General features: G+C 39.0%; 1 protein-coding gene across 1 annotated transcript in view; it reads left to right on the top strand.

Annotated features, from left to right (window-relative positions):
• LOC102262253 (dystrophin) overlaps positions 1 to 24,765 on the top strand; it is a gene marked incomplete at its 3' end in the record, with an annotated part of 203,403 nt that overhangs the window by 18,761 nt on the left and 159,877 nt on the right. Inside the window, exons 4-5 of the mRNA XM_005884513.1 lie at positions 5,438 to 5,530; positions 14,674 to 14,846. Coding sequence (XP_005884575.1) covers positions 5,438 to 5,530; positions 14,674 to 14,846 — 266 coding nt within the window. The remainder of the gene's footprint in view (positions 1 to 5,437; positions 5,531 to 14,673; positions 14,847 to 24,765) is intronic.

Below are 24,765 nucleotides of genomic sequence, written 5' to 3'. Positions count from 1 at the left end.
GAATAGTGATTCAAAATAGAATTAAAAAATAGGCTGAATACATTCAAAAGCTGGCTCTTTGAATAGGTCAACAAAAATAGATATACCTCTTTTAATCACAACAAAAAATATGAAGAGAATGAGAATGGAAAATACAGAAGGTTAGTAATGAGGAAGGATGTAAAACCACAGATACAGAAGAAATTAAGAAAATACTATAAGCAATTCTGTAATAAATCCAGGACATGGATAATTTCCTATTACAATGCAAATTACTAAAATTGATATATGAATAGCAGAAAATTAAACTAGAATAATTACTCCAGAAAACATTGGTAAGTTATTAGAGATCTACCACTGAAAAATATACCAGTATTCTTCACAAATGAATTTAACCTCATCTATCTAGAATAAATAATTCCCATATTTTAAGCTATTCAAGAGCAGCATCGAACAGACTGTCAAACTACAGCAGGAAGGCTGGGGAGGGTTTTTGGTGGGGAAAGGAGACATATGTAATACTCTTTGTAATACTTTAAGCAATAAAACAAAATTTAAAAAAAGAGTATATAAAAAGATAAAAGTTTGCAATTCTTTTTGTGATGTCAGAATAACCTTACTAACAGCAGTAAATAAGCACAAAATGAAATATTAAATGTATAAGACAATCTTACTTTTGAATATAAATTCAAAAATTGTATTATGTTGAACTATATGAAATTGATTATAACCATATCTTGCCTATGGAACTCAGTAAATGTGAGCTGATAGTTGCAAAGTGTTCTTAAAATTAAGAAGGAAAAGAAGACTAACCTATTGGTAATAAACAAAGCATATTAACCGACGATTCACAGATGAAATTGTAATAATCAGTCATACAAAAAGATATTCTAAATGTACTAGGAATCGTGGAAATCAATTAGGTTAACAAAGTAATATCCTTTTAATCATCAGATAGGCAAAATATAAAAGAAGAAACACCCATTTCTGGATAAAATATTAAATTCTAAATCCTTTTTATAAAGAAACTAGAGGCCCAATGCACAAAGATTCTTGCAAGAATGGGCCTTCCTTCCCCTGGCTGCTGGCACCGCCTTCGTTCTGGCCAGAGCTGCCTTTTGCCTTCACTCCAGTCCAGAGCTGCTTTTCCGCCTTCCCACACTGCCCAGAGGCCTGGAGTGGCTGGGGTGGTATGGAACACCTGCATCGTTGCCATGGCAACAATGCAAGCATCCTGCCCCGCCCCGGCCGCTTGTCGCCTCGTATGCAAATTAAACTGCCACCTTTGTTGGGTTAATTTGCATACTCACTCCTGATTGGCTGGTGGGTATCATGAAGTTATGCTAAATTAGCATCTTTCTCTTTTGTTAGTGTAGATACCTACTAAAATGAAAAATATATATCCCCTTTGATCTAGTAGATACATTCCTGGAAATAGTGATTATCACAATGGAAGCATCAGTATTTGAGGATGGATAATGCATGATGTCCATTCCAGCATTGTATAAAGTGGCAAATAAAAATAAAATAAATATCACAACCCTAGAAACAAACTGAATGTCCTCTAACAGGGCACTGGCAAAATACTCTATGATACAGCCAAACTATGAAATATTATATAGTCATTAAAAGAAATGAATAAGAGAGATTATTGTTTGGTAAAAACAATGTTTCATAGAATCTGAATAATGTGCCATTTTGGGGGGTACAGTATAAAACCCCTTAGATTTGTGTGCATGTGATATCATACGTGCACACTCACAATATAATAATCACTTGAATAGGGAGAAAATATGAAAGTAGTTTTTTTAAGTCAGATTAAGTAAAAAGTCAGGGGAAGAAAGTAGGGAAAGCAAAATGGAAAAGAAAACTTGTCTAAGAAAAATAGGAGAGAGGCATGTATGAAATCTTACTCATGCACTTGTGTAAAATAATATATTTGTGTGGTCATATTTATAAAGGAATAAAATATTTCTTAAAAGAACCAAATTGAGATTATACACACACATAAATACATACACACAGACATAGTTAACAGGACAAAGTTTAGCATATAGTTTACCACTGAAAAAATGATGATGGTTGCATTTCTTACAACCCAACTACAGGATGCCAAAATAGCCGAATCAATGCCTCTATTGTCACATGAAGAATTCCCAAATGAAAAGTAGATCATGGTCCTTTCTTGTTCTTGAGTTATTAATCTCCTCAGAGAGCACTATATTTCCTTCCCTAATAAATTCTAGAAATGTGTATATTCTACTTTGTATAATTAAAATGAAAATATTATAGCATATATCTGCATATGGAAGACAAATTTATATGAATGCCCCATAATTTGAAATATTCATATTAAATACAGCATACTGAATTAGGGAAGATTTGCAGGGGATACTCTTGAAACTTAGCTACCTAATGAAAAGCATCTGCATTGCAGAAATAAGTAGACAGAGAATAGCTTACAATGGCAGTATCACCTTGACACTCCTATACTCAAGAAAGTCAAAGTCTATCTTTTTAACCAGCTTTCAGGACTTTCATTTATCTGCTTCTCTGTAGAAAGTTACTGAAATGTCCATTTATGTGCCACTTCTATGTAAAATCCATATGATACCACACTAACATTTAATGTATTGAATAGCTCAATAATATCCTCTACTTTAAATTTTGTGTGGAATTCAACTATGGACTTGTATCTTGATCTTTTATCCTTATTCAAATGATTCTACATTTTTTTCTGTATCATTTATTTGGGTTAAGCCAAGTGACCAATATTTTTTATAGTTTGGATACAAAAATAAATTTAATTAGCCATTGAACCTGCAAATAAGTGTATGTGGGGATTAATTGGAAGTGATTTGATCATTACACCGAAGAGTAGCCTTTTGTTTTCAACTGAATTTCCCAGACAGCTTAATATTTTCAAGTTATTAATTAATCAAATTTAGAAAATTGACATGAATGATGAGGAATATATTTTAGCATTGAGTGAGAGAAAAGTGAAGCCATCTCACTGAAGGAAAAAACAAGTTGGAAGGACAGATCAGAGTGAAATTTAGTCCAGTAAGGGTTCAGAGTCTGAGAGAATGAAAGCTTTAACTACAATGAGTCTCAGCTACTTAGTGAAAATATCTAGAGGAGGATAACCAGTTTCTCTCAGGTCACTGCTCTAAGGATCCTATGGAACAAAATGACAGTATCCTGGAGGCAGCCCAAAGAAAATTCAACCAAAGCATCTGGCTGGTGTGGCTCACTGGTTGAGCATCGACCTGTGAACCAGGAAGTCACGGTTTGATTCCTGGTCAGGGCACAGGCCCAGGTTGTGGGCTCGATCCCCAGTGGGGGCATGCAGGAGGCAGCAATCAATGATTATCTCTCATCATTGATGTTTCTATCTCTCTCTCCCTCTCCCTTCCTCTCTGAAATCAATAAAAATATATTTTAAAAAAGAAAATTCAACCAAAGGGATCAGTGAGTCAAGGATAGTAAATAAGAAGAGAAACCTAAGTTATTCCTCAACCTTCAACTTTGCTCTGACAGTTTCATCCCCATTGTATAGCACTTAATCTGAAGTTGCCTGTTTGCTTTATTGTGATATTTTCTGCTTTTAAAGTATCCCTGGATACTTATTTTTAGTTAACCTTTTCATTTTGATATAATTATAAATTCTCATATAGTTGTAAGCAATAATACAGAGATCCTGTGTACCCTTAACCAAGCTTTACCAGATGGTAGCATACTCTATATAGTATGACATTACCATGGACATCAACATTGATACAGTACACCAGTAGGATTCATATTTTTCCAGTTTTACTTGTACATGTGTGTGTATGCATGTGTGTTTTTAGTTCTACACAACATTGTCACATATTTATGTTTGTGTTTCATCCATGAGAGTCAAGAGGCAGTACACATTCATCACCACAAGGATCCCTTCTGCTGCCCTTTTTTTAAAAAACCCTCACCCAAGGACATGATTTTTTATTACTGAATTGAGAGAGAGAGAGAGAGAGAGAGAGAGAGAGAGAGAGAAAGAAACATAAATCAGTTACCTCTAATGTGCACCCCTACTGGAAATTGAACCCACAGCGTTTTGGTACATGGATGATGCTCCAACCAACTGAGCCACCCAGGCTTGGCCCTCCTGCTGCCCATTTATAAACACATCCATCTACCCCACCCACCCCACTCCGGTCCCTAACCTCTGGCAACTATTCCTCTCCATTCCTCTAATTTTGTCATTTCAAAAATTGTTATATAATATAAATAGAATCATACTATATGTGACCCTTTGAGGTTGGCTTTGTTTGTTCTATCAGCATAATTTCCAGGAGATTTATCCAAGTTGCTATATATATGAACAGTTCGTTCCTTTTCATTACAAAGTAATATTCCATGGTATGGATGTACCACAATTTGTTTAACCATTCACCTTTGAAGGGCATTTGGATCGTTCCCAGTTTTGCCTGTTACAAATAAAGCTACTGGGAATATTTATGTATAAGGTTTTGTATAAAAATCAGTTTCCATTGCTTTGGGATAAATGCCTAAGAGTTCAATAGCTGGACTGTATGATGAACACATGCCCAGCTTTGTAAGAAATGGCCAAATGTTTTCCAGAGTAGCTGTACTATTTATATTTCTACCAGAAATGCATGAGTGATCCAGTTTCTCCACATCCTCATCAGCATTTGATGTTCTCACTATTTTTTTAAATTTTAGCCATTATGATAAGTGTGTGATGCTAGCTCACTGTGGTTATATTTTACATTTCCCCAATGGTTAGTAATGTTGACTATCTTTTTCATGTGCTCATTTTTTCTGATGCTTATATTTAACATGACCCTGACTAAGAATGTTAAAAGCCTGGACAGGAGATAAGATTTGTCTTGAAAAATGAAGCCCTGCCAGATTTTGATTCCCAAATCCAATCCTGAATGAAGAAAAGAGAGCTGGCCATTAGCTCCATTGTTTATTAGAATTCTAATGTGTTTCTAAAGCAAGGGCATTTTAGTCAAATATAGTCACCCCTAATTATAATAGCATTCTTCTGAGCTACATAAAAGACTGATGAAATTTCTTTTTTGTTTCAATGATGTATTAGGAATCACATCTTAATTTTAGACATTCTTTATGAGTTATCATTGTTATAAATTTTATTTGGAGATACTCTGATGAGCCTCTTTAATTTGCAATAATCTATCAATATACTAAAAGTACATTCATTTCCTATCTCTTTGCAAATGTGTAATTTGTCTGTTATAGAAATGGGGAACTTGTCTCTTATAGAAAGTGCATTTACAAATGCATTGTTTCATTTTTAGATTATTTTTAAAAAGTGGTTATGCTGCTTAGGCTCTGAAAATAGCTAGTGCAATTACCTCCTCATATTGTTTTCTTTCCAAATAGACATTTTGTCTCCTTTCTTCAAATATTTTCCTTTTATCTTTAACAGGTTGATTTAGTGAATATTGGAAGCTCTGACATAGTAGATGGAAATCACAAATTGACTCTTGGTTTGATTTGGAATATAATCCTCCACTGGCAGGTAAGAATTCTGATGAATGTCTCCTTTTTGGGTAACATGTTGCTGATTCTCGCTTTCATTTTTTTCCCCCTTGACCTGCAAAAGAAAAACGTGTACATCTCTAACAATACAAAGCCCATCTCCATAGTGCTGCCTTTTAAGTTAGCACAACTAAGGTCATTTGAGATGTGAAGGAACAGCAGATTATAAAACAGATTCTAGCACATATGCAGGAATATTTTTTCTAAATGTTATCTCACTGGGTAGAGATGAGACAAAAAAGACAAGTGTCATCAACAGGGTAAGAAAAATATTTTTCACAAATATGTGTCTTCTATTACTTACCTTTAAGTGAACCTACATAGTTTTGGAAAATGAAAGGTATTTTTCCTGTTAATCACTACCAAATCAATGAGACTTTGTGAATCCTATGTATTCTCAATGTAAATTAATGCCAATAAAAGAGTAGTGGGATAGGATCATCTGTATGAGTATATGTGTTATACTTACAAACTGACTTTATAATCTGATTTGGAAATGGCATTTTTTCTGAACTACTTCAGCATAGAGTCTTCTGAATGTCTATATTTATTGGACCTCTGCAAAACAAACAATGTCATTTGGTTTAGTGGGAAGAGTACAGTTTCTTTTCAGTCAGACCAACATGAACTTAAATTCAACTCCACCATTTACCATCTTAATGACATTGAATTCAATGCCATCCCTTTCTGGGTCATAATTCTCTCACTGTCAAAATAGAAAAAAAATAAGAATGAACATCTATTTCATGTCAGGATTAAATGAGAGAATATCCATAAAGCACTCAGTACTGTGCACCATTTTCATTATAGTTATATCACATGAATAACTATGATTGCTTAGAGTTTTCTACTCATATTTTAAGAACTTGAAAGATAATTATGTCTGATTTTTTTTACTAACAGATTACTTTTTTATAAAAAAGATTTTTTTAAAAAAATGTTTTTATTGATTTTAGAGAGAGAGGAAGGGAGAGGGAGAGAGGCATAGAAACATCAATGAGAGAGAAATATCAATACTGATTGGCTGCTTCCTGCATGACCCCCCATCCCTTACTGGGGATAGAGCTACAACCAGGGCATGTGCCCTGACCAGGAATCAAACCAGCGAGCTCTTAGTACATGGGTTGACGCTCAACCACTGAGCAATAACGACTGAGCTAAAACAGCTTTTTTTGAGATGTAATTTATGTGTTATAAATTTACCTGTTCTAAGTATAAAATTCAAAGTATACCAGACTGGTTTAGTTATGTTGTTCAAGGCTTCTCAAACTATTTTGAGGATGGAACAGTAGCTCCACCCTACCAATCCATAAAAGACTTTAGGATATTTACAGAGTTGTACACCATCACAACAATGTAATTTTAGCACATTGCCACCACCCTAAAAATAAATCTCATGTTCATTTACAGTTACTCCCCACTCTCATCCCCTAGCCCTTGGCCACCATTAATCTATTTTCTGTCTCTATATGTCTGTATTTTTGGACATTTCATATCAATGGAATCATATAATACGTGTTCTTTGATATCTGGCTCCTTTCATTGAGCATAATCTTTGAGGTGTATCCCTATTGTAGCAGGTGTCACTATTTCATTTAGTAGGGTTAACTTTTTGTTTTTTTTATTGATTTTTTACAGAGAGGAAGGGAGAGAGATAGAGAGTCAGAAACATCGATGAGAGAGACACATCGATCAGCTGCCTCCTGCACATCTCCTACTGGGGATGTGCCCGCAACCCAGGTACATGCCCTTGACCGGAATTGAACCTGGGACCTTTCAGTCTGCAGGCCGACGCTCTATCCACTGAGTCAAACCGGTTTCGGCAGGGTTAACTTTTTTATGGAAGCATCCAAATCCTCAGAGGGAAGGAGGATGGGTTGACTTTTAATTTGAATTATAGGTTGGTCCTGCTCAGGGTCAGACACTATGTAGACTAGAGGTATACATACTCAACTTGGCAGCCATATTGTTCTTCCAGTTGATCCCCATCCCCATGTCTTTTTATTCTAAGCACTCTGAACAGGCTCAGTCCTATTTCACAGCGATCTGGGAAGCGAAAGAGAATAACCATAGTGGCTACCAATAGAGAATAACTCATACATACCTCAAATGAGCCAAAGGTTACCAATTTTGAGCCTTTTTCATATAGTGATGCTATCAAATAAAACCAGCAAAGCAACATCGGGCTCCTCACCCAACTGATTTGCTTCTGTTTCTCAGTATTACTCAAACTACCTTGAGAAAAGAACAGTTTTCTCCCCTTTTCCATTGTATGCAAAGAACAATGAAACTGAAGTGTTACCAACATGAAATAAAAAGACTCACAAAGCACAAGCCTATATTTTTATCATTAAATTGAACAGATGTAAATAGACTTTGTCAAATTGCAAACAGAAATTTCTAATGGACTATCAATTGCTTTATCTATTTGATGGCCTGGTAACAAATGGTTCCTGGAGGGACCCCAGCTTGTAGAAAACACTTTGGGTTTCACAGAGGTTGGTCGTGACAAAGCCAGCAGGAAAACTTAGCCCTGAACAGGACCTTCAAAGGGGATTTTAATTGTATTTATCATCAAAACTGTCTCTGATATGTCCTCACCATATCAGAGACAGTTTTGATGATATAGAGTTTCAAAACTAGCCTGTTGGATATTTTCTTCATTTGCTTGTGAGCTTGCTCATTTTTTATTAGCATGTGTGTGTGTGGCGGGGGGGAAGGGGGCTTTCACACCCAGGAATACCAGAAGGAATGCTTCTGCAGTCTTTCCTTGTCTGAGACCTCTCTGTTGTTTTCCATTTATGTCCTTGAATTACTATATCTTTGTGACTACAAGTACCTAGACTCTTTCCAGCTTCTGTCTCCTTATCTTATCTTTCTCTTCTATCACACTGCCCTGTTCTCCTAAAACTACAAATACACTAAAAATTCCTCCTCCTCAGTACTTCTTATCATAACCCAGTGAACCCCAAAAGATATTTTCACCAAGCGTACGTATTTGCCTTCTTATTAAATAGTCAAAAAAGCCCTTGGATTTCTGCAAAGATTAAAGGACATTCTGGCCAACCTAATGTACTTTCCGTATTTATCAGACTAAGAATGGCATTAAAAGATGGAAAAATGTGAATCTTTTGTTCCAGTGCCACATACTGTATTATTAATAGTGCTGTGTTTAGAGGCCTTCTCTTTGAACTTGTAAAAACTCAGAAACGTCAACCCTGTTTCCCCTGCCATTGTTTATCCAGTCTCTACTTAACACTGTTAGGCTGGAAAATCATACCTATAGTGAAGAGTATGCATCTTTGAACACCATTGTTAGATAGACAATGTGTGTTTGGCATCTTTTTCTTTCTTCTTTTTTTAAGTGTAAACCATCCTTTTATGGAGTTCAGCTCAGTTGTGGTAACCAGCTGGAGATGAAAACATACCCTAACAGGTGTGCTAGCAGAGGTCAGGCCCGAGCTTTGCTGGCTAACTCAGAGGAAACAATTCCAGGGCTACTTCACACTAGAATGTTTATCTGATTTATTCTTTGTATAGCATACAAGAGGAAGGTGGTTTTCCCACTGCTAAAAGCCCTTACTGTGAATTCCTGCCTATGTATACCTAGTGGGAAGTAGACTTTGAGCTAATCAGCTTAATTATGGCATGCCTTTAGGGCCAACACCTGTAGAAGGGAGAGGGTGACTGGAGTGAGAACAAGAGCCATAGTGCACACCCAACAGCAGCCTTATTCAACCCCATGGGGACTTTGGAGCTAGAATGAGCCTTTAGAGTTGTCCCAAATGGGCCTGAAATTAATGACCATTTCCTTTCATCAGTCACTAGATGTGGGTGGCCCTAGGAAGGGCATAGCCATAGGTGAGGTGACTGCAACTCAGTCCCTGAGGGGACTGACAGCTGAAGGCTGCCTGGTGAGAAATGGAGAACAAGCCCTTCCTAGAAGGAGAATCTTGGTGGTGCCTCTCAATGCCTATCACACCTTCTTTGCCCTGTTAATTCCCAGTTACTTTTTGAAATCATTGCTCAAAGACATTTCAATTTTTCCCTTTTAAAAACAGATGTATAGTTGTATGCATACACACATTTGTTTACATTGATTCTTTCTTTCTTAGAACAGTAAGCCCTGATTCTGGGAAATATTTCTGCTAAAAGACTCACCTTAGGACCAGCCCAGTATCTGACTGAAGGTTGATCCTTAATACAAATTTCTTGGTAATTGTCTTTCATATAGGAAAGGAAGACTGATGATTTCCTATTGCCCTTTATTTTTTTCTCAGCAACATTTGCACCCAAGTAAAAGCAATACCAAAGAGGCTGAGGTTGATAACAGAATTAGTGACATAATGATGCAAAAGGAGTTTTGGATTGAATACTGGGTTGTCCTTTCACATTATGGGCATGGAGGGCAGTCTGGCCAAGCATTTTGTAAATGAATCCCATTCATCATGGAAGGGTTGCCGGATCAGTGCAAATTCATCACCACCACTGAGCCATTATCTACTGATTCTGACCCGGTTCAGCACAGGACACTAAGTACACATCCAGCAATCACCGTACATGGAGGTTGTGTACTTTATGACTTTAATGATGAGAAAAATTATATATCTTTCATAACTATTTGACCTAATTTTCACTGAGTAACTGGCTAAATTAGCAGCTCAGGAAGGAATTAAGAAAACTGGATAATCTTCCCCTAACTAATTTAGCTATCAAGGGATGGTGACAAGTAAAAGCAAAGATTTCACACCATTACCACGTTTACAAAACATCATCTCAAATCCTTTTCAAGTATTTTAAAGTTAGATTTAATATCCTAAATTTTGCACTGAATCTGTTATGAAAAGATGACTAACATTGTAGATGTTAAAATATGTATTTCCCGTAAGGGCATTTTTTTTGACAGCTTAGACATTTTATTAAAATAATCATTTAAATTACAACCATCTCGGATGTCGCTAGGCCTCTCGCGTCCTCCAATAGATGCCTGTGCACGGGTTAAGGCTGGCCACCTGCTCCCCAACAGCCCCCCTGGGAGGGTCCGACCGGCCCCGTGGGTTGCAGCAGCAGCACCCAGTGATGAAGAAAAGAAAGGGCACGAATGTGGCCCCAAACCAGGGAGCCAGGGTGGGCCCCGCCCTGGCGGGGGCACACGTAAGGGCATTTGTTAACTTCTGCATGGATGAAGAAGCAAAATAAAATATCATATTTAGAATACACAATAAATATTCATCATACGATCAAACGGTGGTGGTACAGAGACCTTACACTAACCAAAAGGAAAGCCCTTGTTGGTAAAACCTAATCACATTTACTTCTATACTTCCTTCATGTATATAATAAGGGGCCTGACTTATATAAAGTAGTATAGTAATTATTTCCATAATAGAATATGTAGAGGGTTTGTTCTATAATGAGGTGTCACTGCTTTCTTGGAACCTAGAAAAAAATGTTTAGAGTGGATTTCGGCATCAGATTAATAAGAAGAATGAAACTGAAATACAATAACCTGCAGAATGGCATTTGCTTTGTACAAAGCCTAGAAGAAAATGTTCAGAAAATACTAAACAATACACCAAGAGTCTGGCTTTTTTCTCCTTTGGTCGAGTCTTGGTTTCCACTTCCGTTCTGGTGGGGGGGGGAGGGGGGAATAGGCAGCAAGGCCCAGCCGGCAGCTGCTGCTTCGCCTGAGTAGGGTCCCCAGATTTTGACACAGAGCCGCCTGGATCCTCCTGTCTGCGGGCTGTGCATCCCGGGCTGTGTGTCCTGTCTAGTTCGCCCTCATCCCGCCACAAGTGACATCGGGTCTGGCGTTCATTTCCTTCGTCCTCCACCCGGCATTCTCAGTAGCCACCTTCCTCCTGGCCGCTAGTGTTCCTGCCCCGTCCTCTACTTCCTGTTTGCTGAGCCAATAAGCTGAACGACACGTGGCACGTGGCGGGGCTTGTGCTGGCCCATGGTGGACCTCTGGCGTTCCTCATGTCTTTCGCCATCTCCATCGCATAAAGTCCTTGGACTGGGCTTCCCAGGCAGCCAGGGCATTAGGCTTCTTTGCTGCCACATGTACTTACAATGGACTTCTACCTGCTTTTGAACATCGCGGTTTAATTTCTCCAATGAGGGGACTCCGCAGGCGAGACCATAGCTGACGAGGTGGAAGGAAAGTATTAGGACTGGCGGTAAGGAGCCACCACTCCTGCACTTTGCGGCCATGTGATCTCGTGTGCTGAGAAGGAGGCCATGGCTTCTCAGAGAGCAGCAGCTGCTGCTGTTGAGGAGCCTGTCTCCTCACAGCCCCAAGGTGAAGTTCCTGAACCCAGCACACAAGACAGTGCCCCTCGGCCTGGCATTATCTAACCACCCTGCACGTGAGGGCATCTTGAATGTTCTGCACCATCTTTTCATGTTTGCCCCACAGACCGTAAGCCCTTAAGCTTCTGCTGAAAACAAGCACTAGGGAACAAAGCAGGTAGAGCCTGCGGGAGTGGGGGTGGGGAGGGAGGACATGTAAGACAGAAACCACCACAGGGCCAACATGCCAGGCCCCACTGTTTTTTCTGGGTCTCCATTTGGTGCCTCTGTTAGTGCCAGGCACTTTGTTGACAATGATCCTTCCAAAGTTCTTTTGTTCAGGGGACACCAGCCCCCTCTTCATTCTCAGGCAGGGGGAAAATGGACCTTTGCCCTCCCATTTAGGAGAGATTGGGTCTCAGTGCCCCTAACTGGCTCCTCACACCCTTGGAGACAATATTTTTTGGTGAAATGACTATTCTGGTCCTAAGACGGTTTCATAGAAAAGCTCCTAGACTTGCTTATCAGGTCCAAAATATCAAAGGTACCAAATAATGAAACAACAGTGACAGTGTCCAGGGTAGCCAAGCAGGCCCACCCAAACCCTCTCTTTCCCTGGGGCCTCCCCCAGCAGGTGAGAGGTCTTCCAGCCCAGGACAGTGTGCTTCTAGACACCAGAGCACGTCTCCTAATAAACCACTTCCCGAGCAGTGAGAAGTGCCTTCTATGTTCACCTAAACACCTGTGCTGTGTATGTATCCTCAATGGGGTTTTGTAACTGTATTTTTTTTTTATACCAAAGCTTCCTAAATGGCATTTCCTGTGGCCCGAGAGGCCTCACAAATGAGCCAGAGTTCTGGACCCATGCTTTGGGCATTTTGTAACCTTTCCACTCTCATAAGTGAATTTCTTAGGCTGAAAAAAAGGCATAAAGGTTTAAACCAGACTGACCACCACAAACAAATCACCACAAAACAAAAAAAACAAGGTAACAGAGCCACAACGTTTAGAGATAAATATTCTTTTCTTTTGTTGATTTTTTTTTCTTTATTTTAAACTAGAGCAGCGGTTTTGGTTCTCAACCTGTGGGTTGCAACCATCGGAAAACACATATACCATATCAGATATTTACATTACGATTCATTAACAGTAGCAAAATTACAGTTATGAAGTAGCAACAAAAATAATTTTATGGTTGGGGGTCCCACAACATGAGCAACTGTATTAAAGGGTCACAGCATTAGGAAGGTTGAGAACCACTGAACTAGAGACCTCGTGCACGAAATTTGTGCACAGGGAGGGTCCCTAGGCCTGGCTGGCGATCAGGGCTGATCAGGTTCCCCGCCTCCTGCCTCCTCCTTTCCTTGCTCCCTCAGTGCCCCACCGCCGCCGCTGGTCACCTGCCATGTTCTCCGCCGCCCCCTGGTGGTCAGTGCACATCATAGCGAGTGATCAAACTCCCGGTCTCCCAAACTCCTGAGGGGACAATTTGCATATTAGCCCTTTATTATATAGGATAGGCCAGCCGTGGGCAAACTACGGCCCTCGGGCCGGATCCGGCCCGTTTGAAATGAATAAAACTAAAAAAAAAAAAAAAAAGACCATACCCTTTTATGTAATGATGTTTACTTTGAATTTATATTAGTTCACACAAACACTCCATCCATGCTTTTGTTCCGGCCCTCCGGTCCAGCTTAAGAACCCATTGTGGCCCTCGAGTCAAAAAGTTTGCCCACCCCTGGGATAGGCCAAGTCATTTCTATCTTTTTTCCACTTTGGTCAGTAAACATAATTTGCATTATTTTAAGTTATAGTATAAACCTAGGGGATTTAATCTTCTATAGTTTGTCCTTTGATTCTTACAATAACCTTGTATGTGTAGTTAAAGAAACAGAGGTCTAAAATGGTTAAGTTGCCCAATTAACATAATTCATTAATAGCAAAGGCAAAATTTAAAATCTAGGCTTTTAAAAAAGTAAGCCCAGCCTGGCTGGTGTGCTCAGTGGTTGGTTGAGCATCGACCTATGAACCAGGAGGTCACGGTTCAGTTCCATTCCCGGTCAGGGCAGTTGCCGGGGTTGTGGGCCCTATCCCCAGTGTGGGACATGTAGGAGGCAGCCAGTTAATGATTTTCTCTCATCATTGATGTTATTTCTCTCTCCCTCTCCCTTCCTCTCTGAAATCAACTTAAAAAAAAGTAAGACCAATCTTTTAGCCACTGTGCTATTCTTCTTATCCTAGAACCACTAATATATCTTAAGTCCCTGGTTAACAAGTGTAATGTTTTATACATTCCCTTCTCTAGCATATCTACTGAAAGTTAGAAGTTGATCAGTTCTAAAAATTAAAAATTAGTAGTTTAACATGGCAGAATCCAGAATTGATGTTAGCCATACTCAACCAATGGTATATCATTGATACTAACCAATCATAAGAGACTCCTAATTAGAATGAACTGGTAGAATCTATTATTTCTTATTACTAATTGACCCTAAAATTCCCATTATTTTTTTAAAATATATTTTTATTGGTTTCAGAGAGGAAGGGAGAGGGGGAGAGTGATAGAAACATCAATGATGAGAGAGAATCATTGATCGGCTGCCTCCTGCACACCCGCTACTAGGGATCGAGCCCACAGCCCGGGTATGTGCCCTTGATCAGAATCAAACCCGGGACACTTCATTCCGCAGGCCAACACACTATCCACTGAACCAAACCAGCTAGGGCAAGTTCCCGTTATTTATTACTGAAGATAAGGACATTCAAATATAAGTTTGTGTGATTCTTGTTCAGGGAATGCATTTTCTCATGAAAATTTCATTCCACACATAGGTCAAAAATGTAATGAAAAATATCATGGCTGGATTGCACCAAACCAACAGTGAAAAGATTCTCCTGAGCTGGGTCCGACAATCAACTCGTAATTATCCACAGGTTAATGTCATTAACTTCACCACCAGCTGGTCTGATGGTCTGGCTTTGAACGCTCTCATCCACAGTCATAGGTAAGGAGACTGCTGAGCCATTGAATAATTTTTATAAGTATTGGGTTAGAGATTGATATTTTTTTCTCCAATGTGGTTCCAGATCATCCCCCACTATGCAATGTGTTATGTGTGTTGACCATGTTTATCTAACCATGCACTGGAATGCACCGAATAAGAATATTTATTGTTTTTTTATGTGATATATAATTTACCTGTTGATTAAATGACCAGAGCACGAATATGGTTATGGTGGAGGGGAGGATCAACATATTTGAAATAAGAAATCTACCAGAAAACCAAGGTTATTTTTTGACTTTGCTAAGAATGCAGTTTGTCTTTCTATACAAATAATGTGTTAGTATGAGTTCAAACTATAGAGCTAAAAATGGTTCCATATCTCGTGAGTGGCTGTAGTAAAATTAATTATCATCATCAATTTAATAATTATAAAAGGAAACATTTTGCTTATCCATACACACTTAGATAGCACATACCATAAGGCCCTGTATATTTTTTATATTTCAGAGTTAAAAGAGACTCTGAGCAGCTTAGCAATCAAAGAAGGCAAAGAGCAGACCACAGTTAATTTTATGACTCAGGGCTCAGAATATCAAAAATAATTGCTCTGGAACAGCAAAGCAATTGCTATTAAACAAGAGAGAGTTCTTCTGTGAATCTTCATACAAAGTATAGAAGGAGACTTGACTTGGGTGGTGCATACACAATGCAACATGCAGATGATTTATTATAGAAAAATAATAATTCAGTGTAATTTAGTGAACCAAATGTCCTTAACTCTATTCCACACAATAGTATACATTCTAAGATAAAAAAATACTTGTTTGAATTTTCTTGTATAAAGGAGCTCAGTAAATGAATGAAAAACAGTTCAAGAAAAAGCAAAACAACATGGTAAATACACATATAATGCATTCATATATGTTATTATATAATATTGAAATATATATTACCTGTATAATACATTTACTCTAAGGAATATCTGCTTTGGTTTTCCTATTATCTATCTGTTTTACCAAGCCCAATCTCCACGGTCAAAACATTACTTTATTAACTGTGTTTGAAATGTCACTGGACTGTACCTTCCCTAATTTTCAATACAGCTTATCTTTCTTTTCCTATGCCAGTCTTGCTTCTAGAAAAGTCCAGAGTATGAATTTTCTTCAAGGTAAAGCTCAATTCAAAGAGCAAAGTCTCTCTAAATAAGCATCTTTGTTGGGTGTCTTGCTCCAGCTGGGTTTAATTAACCCCATTCAGGTTGAGTTTTCAGGTGAAGGATTCAGCAACCTGATTTTCCAGAGGAAGCAGGCTCCCACTCAATGGGTATGTTAAGCAATGTTAACACCTTTGTTTTTCATAAATATAACACAATGAAAAATTTTCCACAGCTTCAGTGCAGCCTTATAAGAAGGGATAGAGATGTTCATTCTGCATAAGTCAGCACTCATTTATGCAGCCACATGCTCCCAGTAAGGGCCTGAACATATTGATCTTGTACACATTTGCAGATGAATAGAAATAGCAAGGATCAGGTCATGCAGTCCTTGTTGGCTCTTTAACATTTTCTTTTCAAGTGGAAGACTTCAATCCTGCAAGCATGTTCATACACTACATTTGTTCATATTATACTTCATGAATTCTGAATATGTTTGTAAATAATACAGTAAACATATCCAGATTGCCCGCTGTGTCAGTCTCTGACCCACTCTTTCTCTGGCAAAATATCTTCATTTATATATTCTCTCCTGTCATGTTGAATGAGTCAACCACAACTACCTTTTTATGCAAAACTTTTCAAGAGCTTTCTCACAGTTGATAATATCTTTCATGAATCATCTCCTTTTTGTCTCTGACAGATGTTCATATTGTTTAAGAAAAAAATGGTTGAACTTTTTGTTCCAAGGTTATTGCCATTGGTATACTTAGAAATGTCATGAGGTGTCCTGATTTCAATAATTGAGTGACTAAGCTATATAGGACAAAGGTGTATACACTTAATATAAAACATGAGGGATGGATAAAGGGATTTGTGGTTAAAAAATTTGTGGGTTTATATCTATTTAAGGATAAATTTTAACTTAATATGTAAGAAATTAAAAGTATTATCTTAAAACACAAAGTCCAGGACAGTGTCATTAAAAGGAAGCCCCATTTTACTTTTATGGGAAAAAGCAAATGATAATTGATTAGAAATATGCTCAAAATATGCAGATTAGTTGCTATAAATTAAAGTTGCAATTAAGTTTTCTTCCTAATTGCTTATTTTAATTTGTTACCATAGAATAAACACAGCATGTGTTTTTTAAAAATTTCTTTATTGTTTAAAGTATTACGTATAATATTACATATGTCTCCTTTTTCCTCCATTGACCTCTCCCTGGCCACCCCCATCCCCCAGGACATACCCTTACCCCCTTAGTGTCTGTGTCCATTGGTTATGCTTATATGCATGCATACAAGTCCTTTGGTTGATCTCTTACCCCCCTCCTCTGCCTTCCCTCTGAGGTTTGACAGTCTGTTCAATGCTTCTCTGTCTCTGGAACTATTTTTGATCATCAGTTTATGTTGTTCATTATATTCCACAAATGAGTGAAATCATGTGATATTTTTCTTTCTCTGACTGGCTTATTTCACTTAGCATAATGCTCTCCATGTCCATCCATGCTGATGCGAATGGTAATAATTCTTTCTTTTTTACAGCAGTGTAGTATTCGGTTGCATAGATGTACCACAGTTCTTTAATCCAGTCATCTGCTGATGGGCACTTAGGCTGTTTCCAAATCTTAGCTATTGTCAATTGTGCTTCTATGAACATAGGGGTGCATATGTCCTTTCTGATTGGTGTTTCTGATTTCTTGGGATATATTCCTAGAAGTGGGATTATTGGGTCAAATGGGAGTTCCATTTTTAATTTTTTTAAGGAAACTCGATACTGTTTTCCACAGTGGCTGCACCAGTCTGCATTCCCAACAGCAGTGCACGAGGGTTCCTTTTTCTCCACATCCTCACAAGCACTTGTCATTTGTTGATTTGTTGATGATAGCCATTCTCACAGGTGTGAGATCATATATCATTGTCATTTTGATTTGCATCTCTCACATATTTTCGTATGTCTCTTGGCCTTCTGTATGTCCACTTTCAAAAAGTGTCTATTAAGTCCATTTCCTATTTTTGATTGGATTGTTTATCTTCCTTTTGTTAAGATCTCTGAGTTCCCTATAAATTTTGGAGATTAGGCCCTTATCGGATATAACATTGGCACAATCTGCTTTCCCATGCAGTGGGCTGTCTTTTTGTTATGTTGATGATTTCTTTTGCTGTGCAGAAGCATTTTATTTTGATGTTGTCCCATTTGTTTATTTTCTCCTTAGTTTCCATTGTCCCAGGAGCCATATCAGTAAAGCTGTTGCTACAACATAATGTCGTATATTTTGCTTCCTGTGGATTCTTCTAAGATTTTTATGGTTTTCTGTTTTACATTTAAGTACTTTATCCATTTTGAGTTTATTTTTGTGTATGGTATAAGTTGGTCGTCTAGTTTCATTTTTTTCTCATGTATCTGTCCAATTTTCCCAACACCATTTATTGAAGAGAATATCTTGACTCCATTGTATGCTCTTGCCTCCTTTGTCCAATATTAATTGAGCATAATGGCTTGGGTCGATTTCTGGGTTCTCTGTTCTGTTCCATTGGTCTATGTGTCTGTTTTTGCACCAGTACCAGGCAGTTTTGAGAAATATGGCTTGGTAATATAGCTTGATATCTGGTATTGTGATCCCTCTAACTTTGTTCTTCTTTCTTAGGATTGATGTGGCTATACAGGGTCTTTTTAAATTCCAGATGAATTTTTGGAGAGTTTGTTCTAGATCGTTGAAAAATGCCGTTGGTATTTTAATGAGGGTTGCATTGAAACTGTAGATTGCTTTGGGTAGTATGGGCATTTTAATGATGTTGATTCTACTGATCCATGAACACAGTATGTTCTTCCATTTGTTTATGTCTTCCTCTATCTCTTTTTTTCAATGTCCTGTTGTTTTTTGAGTACAGGTCTTTTACCTTCTAGTTAAGTTTATTTCTACGTATCTTAATTTTTTTGGTGCAAAGGAAAATGGGATTGTTTTTTATTGTTGTTGTTGTTTTTTGATTCTCTTTCTGTGAGTTCATTATTGGTGTATAAAAAGGCCATAGATTTCTGTGTGTTGATTTTGTATCCTGCTACATTGCCAAATTTATATATGAGGTGTAGTAGTTTTTTGATGGCATCTTAGGGTTTTGTATGTATAGTATCATGTCATCTGCGAATAAGGAGAGTTTTACTTCTTTTCCAATTTGGATGCCTTTTATTTCTTCTTGTCTGATTACTATGGCTAGCACTTCCAGTACTATGTCGAACAGGAGTGGTGAAAGTGGGAATCCCTGTCTTGTTCCTGTTCTTAGGGGAAATGGTTTTAGTTTTTGCCCATTGAGTATGATGTTGGCTGTAGGTTTGTCATATAAGGCTTTTATTATGTTGAGCTATGATTCCTCTATTCCCACTTTGCTGAGAGTTTTTATCAAGAAAGGGTGTTATATTTTGTCAAATGCCTTTTCTGCATCAATTGATGATTATGTGATTTTTATCTCTCAATTTGTTTATGTGATGTATGACGTTTATTGATTTGCAGATGTTGTACCATCCTTGCATCCCTGGAATAAATCCCACTTGGTCATGGTGTATAATCTTTCCATTGTAATGCTGGATCTGATTTGCTAGAATTTTGTTGAGGATTTTAGCATCTATGTTCATCAGAGATATTGGCCTGTAATTCTCTTTCTTTGCAGTGTCTTTATCTGGTTTTGGGATTAGGGTAATGCTGGCTTCATAAAGAGAGCTTGGAAGTGTTCCTTCCTCTTGAATTTTTTTGAATAGTCTGAGGAGGAAAAGTTTTAGTTTTTCTTTAATGTTTGGTAAAACTCCCCTGTGAAGCTGTCTGGCCCAGGGCTTTTGTTTGATGGAAGTTTTTTGATTACTGCTTCAATTTCCTCCATAGTTATTGGCCTATTCAGATTTTTTGATTCTTCCTTATTGAGTTTTGGAAGGTCATATTTTTCTATGAATTTGTCCATTTCTTCTAGATTGACCAGTTTTTCAGAATAGAGTTTTTCATAGTATTTATTTTACAATCCTTTTTATTTCTGTGGGGTCTGTTTTTATTTTGCCTCTTTCATTTCTGATTGTGTTTATTTGGGTCCTCTCTCTTTGCTTCTTGGGGAGCCTGGCTAGAGGTTCATCTATCTTGTTTATCCTTTCAAAGAACCAGCTCTTGGTTTTGTTGATCTTTTGTATTGTTTTTTTTTTTTGTCTCTGTCATTTATTTCTGCTCTGATCTTTATTATTTCCTTCCTTCTCACTCTGTGCTTTTCTTATTGCTCTCTAATTCTTTAAGTTGTAGAGTTAGATAATTTATTACCAGTTTTTCTTGTTTTTTTGAGGTAGGCCTGTAATGCTATGAACTTCCCTCTCATGACTGCTTTCACTGTGTCCCATATATTTTGGATTGTTGTTTTTTCATTGTCATTTGTTTCCAGGATGTTTTTTTTTCTTCTTTGATATATCTGGTAATCCAATGATCTATAATAATAAAAGTGTAATATGCAAATTGACTGAATGACCGAACAGCGGAATGACCATCCGGACAACCTTCCAGACGACCACTCTGTGACATCCATTGGCGCCAGGCCAGCCAAGGCGGGTGCGATGCGATTGGTTAGGGGCCAGCCATCTCTCCATGATCGCCCTGCAGGGGGAGGCCTAGGCCACTGGCTGGCGGGGCAATTGATCAATTGGGGGGCTCCATGATCGCCCCAAAGAGGGAGGCCCAGGCTACCCAGAGGCAGCACTGCAGTGGGTGGATGGGGCCTCCGTCTGGGAGGGCAATCTATCCCAGAGCCCCGGCCAGGTGGGCAGGGCCTACCTCTTAGGGGCGATTGATGGGAGGGCTCTCAGAGTGTGAGAGGGCACAGGCCAGGCTGAGGGACCAACCACCCCCTCCCAAGTGCATGAATTTTGTGCACTGGGCCTCTAGTTTAATAATATGCTATTTAGCCTCCAAGTGTATGAATTTATTTGATTGTTTTTATTATAGTTTATTTCTAATATTATGCCATTGTGATCTGAGAAGATGCTTGATATGTTTTAAATCTTCTTGAATTTGAAGAGATTTTTGCCTGTGTCCCAATATGTGGTCTATCTTTGAAAATGTCCCATGTGCACTTGAGAAGAATGCATATTATATAGCTTTGGGGTGAAATGTTCTGAAGATGTTGATTAAGTCCATCTGATCTAGTGAGTCATTTAGGATTGCTATTTCTTTGCTGATTTTTTTGTCTAGAGGATTTATACAGTGATATCAATGGGGTATTAAAGTCCCCTACTATGATTGTATTGTTGTCATTTCTCTCCCTTGATATCTTCCAGTTTTTTTATTTATTTTTTTACGTACTTCAGTGTTCTTGCATTGGGTGCATATACTAGTATGTTTACCAGAGTTGTATCTGCTTGTCGTATCCCTTTAGTATTATGAAGTGGCCTTCCTTATCTCTTGTTATGGCCTTCACTTTGAGGTCTATTTTGTCAGATATTTCTACCCCAGCCTTTTTTTTCATTTCCATTTGCCTGAAAAAATATTTTTCCATCCCTTCACTTTCAGTCTTGTGTGAGTCCCTTTTCCTGAGGTGGGTCTCTTATAGACAGCATATATATGGGTCATGTATTCTTATCCATTCAGCCACTCTGTCTTTTGATTGGAGCATTTAGTGCATTTACACAGCACATGGTTTTAAAAGTAAGTCAGACAACAACATCGATGGACCGCGAGGATATTACGCTAAATGAAACAAGTCGGACAGAGAAAGACAAATACCATATGATTTCACTTATGTGTGGAATCTAAAGAATAAGAAAAATGAACAAACAAAATAGACATAGACTCAGAGATACAGAGAACAGACTGATGGTTGCCAGATGGGAAGGGGGTGGTTAGAGGGATGGGTAAAAAGGTGAAGGTATTACTATTTTGTAACTACCAATGCACAAATTGGTAGTTACAAAATAGTCATGGGGATGTGAAATATAGCATAAGGAAGATAGTCAATAATATTTTAATAACTATGAATGGTACCAGGTGGTACTAGATTTATTGGGGGGATCACTTTTTAAAAAATAATTATTGATTGATTGACTTTCAGAGGGAGAGGAAGGGAGAGAGAGAAAGAGAGAGAGAGAGAAAAAGAAACATTGCTTTGTTGTTTCACTTATTTATGCACTCATTGGTTGATTCTTCTATGTGCTCTGACCTGGGATTGAGTCCACAACCTTGGCTTATCTGGACGATGCTCTAACCAACTGAGCTAACCAGCAAGGGCTGAATCACTGTTTAAATTCTATAAATGACTAACCATTATGCTATACAAGTGAAACTAATATAAAATAATATTGAATGTCAACTGTAATTGAAAAATTAAAAAAGGAAAAAATAAAAGAACAATCCCATAAAATAAAATATATACAGCAAAAAAAAAGTAAGTTAGATGTGTGTAAAGGAAAAAATCAAGCAAAATGTGTATTCATGACCCTAACCCTACCCCATCACACTCCACTTCCTAGAAGTGGTCCCCCGCTTCTTTTATTCTGATAGTCATAATTATGTATTTTTATTTCCTGATTAGTTGATTTCTGAAAGTATATGGATTGCCTCCTTAATACAAAGCTGCAAACCAATAGTAATTTTATGTTCTTATTTTTATTTTTTTTCCAATAGTAATTTTATATTATAATAAAGAGCATTTATTTGAGCAAAAGGAGCTCTAATCCTAGAGACACAGATTCAGGTAGCAACCTAAATTGTGCTCCACTGAGACAAAGAGGAGGCTACCTTATATGGCACAAGTTTCCCCACAGCTTCTCAATTAGGTCTATTTTATGTAAATGACAAATAGAAATCGCGCAGTTCTGCTTGGACAGGGCAGGTCTCAGTCCTTGGTAGAAAGACAAAACCAGGGTTTCCCTGTAGTGTTGAATATGGTGAAACAAGTGGGCCATACTAGGGAAGCTGAGAGTTCAGTCTGAGAAGCCCCTGTCAGTAATTGTCTGCTAGACTCATTATTTATAAAATTTGGGCTTTAGGTGGTCATGGGGAGTCCATTTCAGCAGATAGATTCCTTCTTGGGGTTCATATCAGATTAATCTTTCTTCTCTGGGTCTACAAAGCCCACAAATATTACCGCTCATCCCTATCTATTTCCTAGTTTGATTACCATTTTAAAATAATTTTATTACTATTTAAAAATAATGCTATTTTAAAATAATTACATTATTCTTATTGTTGCTTGTATTACTTAAAATGATAGTGGTGTACCTTTTTTCAAGTTTAGACGTCTGTTGACTACCTGTTATGAAGAATGAGGAAATTTTCACACTTATACTTACTTTATCCTCTTTTCTCCTCTCCACCTTCCATTTTTTTAAATTATATTATCGCTAGAGGCCTGGTGCATGAAATTCTTGCATGGGTAGGGTCCCTTGGCCTGGCCAGCGATCAGGTCTGATCTGTGAGGCAACCAGTGGAGGATCGGGGACCCTGCTTGCACCTGCCTTGGGCTGATGCCACCTGATCGCAGGCCCTGCCCCCTGCCACCATCGCTGTTCGCTGTCTTTGGGGCGACTGGTGGGGTGATCGGGACCCCTGCTTGCACCCGCCTTGGCCTGGTGCTGCCCGCTCATCTGCTCCACCATCCCGCTGCAGTACCACTCTCATTGGGGCCCATCAGGGCCGGGGTTGCCTCCACTGCCGCCTGCTGCCAGTGCCGTGTTGCCGACACCCGCCATGTTCCGCGCCACCCCTTGGTGGTCAGTGCATGTCTAACTCCCAGTTGGTCGAACTCCTGTCTGTGGGGACAATTTACATATTAGTCTTTTATTATATAGGACTAGAGGCCCGGTGCATGAAATTCGTGCATGGGGGGAGGGGTCCCCTCAGCCCAGCCTGCACCCTCTCCAATCCGGGACACCTCGGGGGATGTCCGACTGCCAGTTTAGGCCCGATCCCACAATCCGGGACTGCTGGTTCCCAACCGCTCACCTGCCTGCCTTACTGATTGCCCCTAACTGCCCCCACTGCTGGCCTGGTACACCCCAAACAGCACCCCCTGCCAGCCTGGTTGCCCCCAACTTCCCACCCCGCCAGCCTGGTAACCCCTAACTGCTTCCCCCGCCGGCCTGGTCACCCCAGACTGCCCCCTGCCAGTCTGGTTGCCCCTCATTGCCCCCACCCTGCCAGCCTGGTCACCCCCAACTGCCGCCCCTGCCAGCCTGGTTGTCCCATGCAGCCTGCCATTCAGTCATTTAGTCACCCCTCACTCACCCCCCTGCTGGTCTGTTCCCCCCATGCAGTCTGCTGTTCAGTCGTTTGGTTACCCCTCACTGCTCCCCCGCTGGCCTGGTCACCCCATGCAGCCTGCTGTTCAGTCATTTGGTTGCCCCTCACTACCCCCCTGCCAGCCTGGTCATCCCATGCAGCCTGTTCGATTGTCCATTTGGTTGTTTTGGTTGCAACGGCCGCTTAGGCATATATATATATGCCTAAGATATATATGCCTAAGATATATATATATCTACCCTAATAAAAGACACACATGCAAATTGACCGTACCTTAGCTATGCCTTAAGCCATGCCCACCAGCCAATCAGAGTGACTATATGCAAATTAACCAAACCAAGATGGTGGCTGGCAGCCACAGAGCTGGAGCAAGCAGGAGGCTTGGTTGCTCCAGTGATGGAGGAAGCCAAGCTTCCTGCCTGCCACGGCCAGCTCTGAGCTCCACTCAAGGCAACAAAGTTTCAATTATAGAAGATAAATAAACCCCAGATACCTGCTTTCAG

Source organism: Myotis brandtii, unplaced genomic scaffold (genome assembly GCF_000412655.1).
Source record: "Myotis brandtii unplaced genomic scaffold, ASM41265v1 scaffold835, whole genome shotgun sequence".
NCBI classification, from domain to species: Eukaryota; Metazoa; Chordata; class Mammalia; order Chiroptera; family Vespertilionidae; genus Myotis; species Myotis brandtii.
Note: the sequence above shows the minus strand (reverse complement) of the source record. Positions and strands in the feature narration are given on the sequence as shown.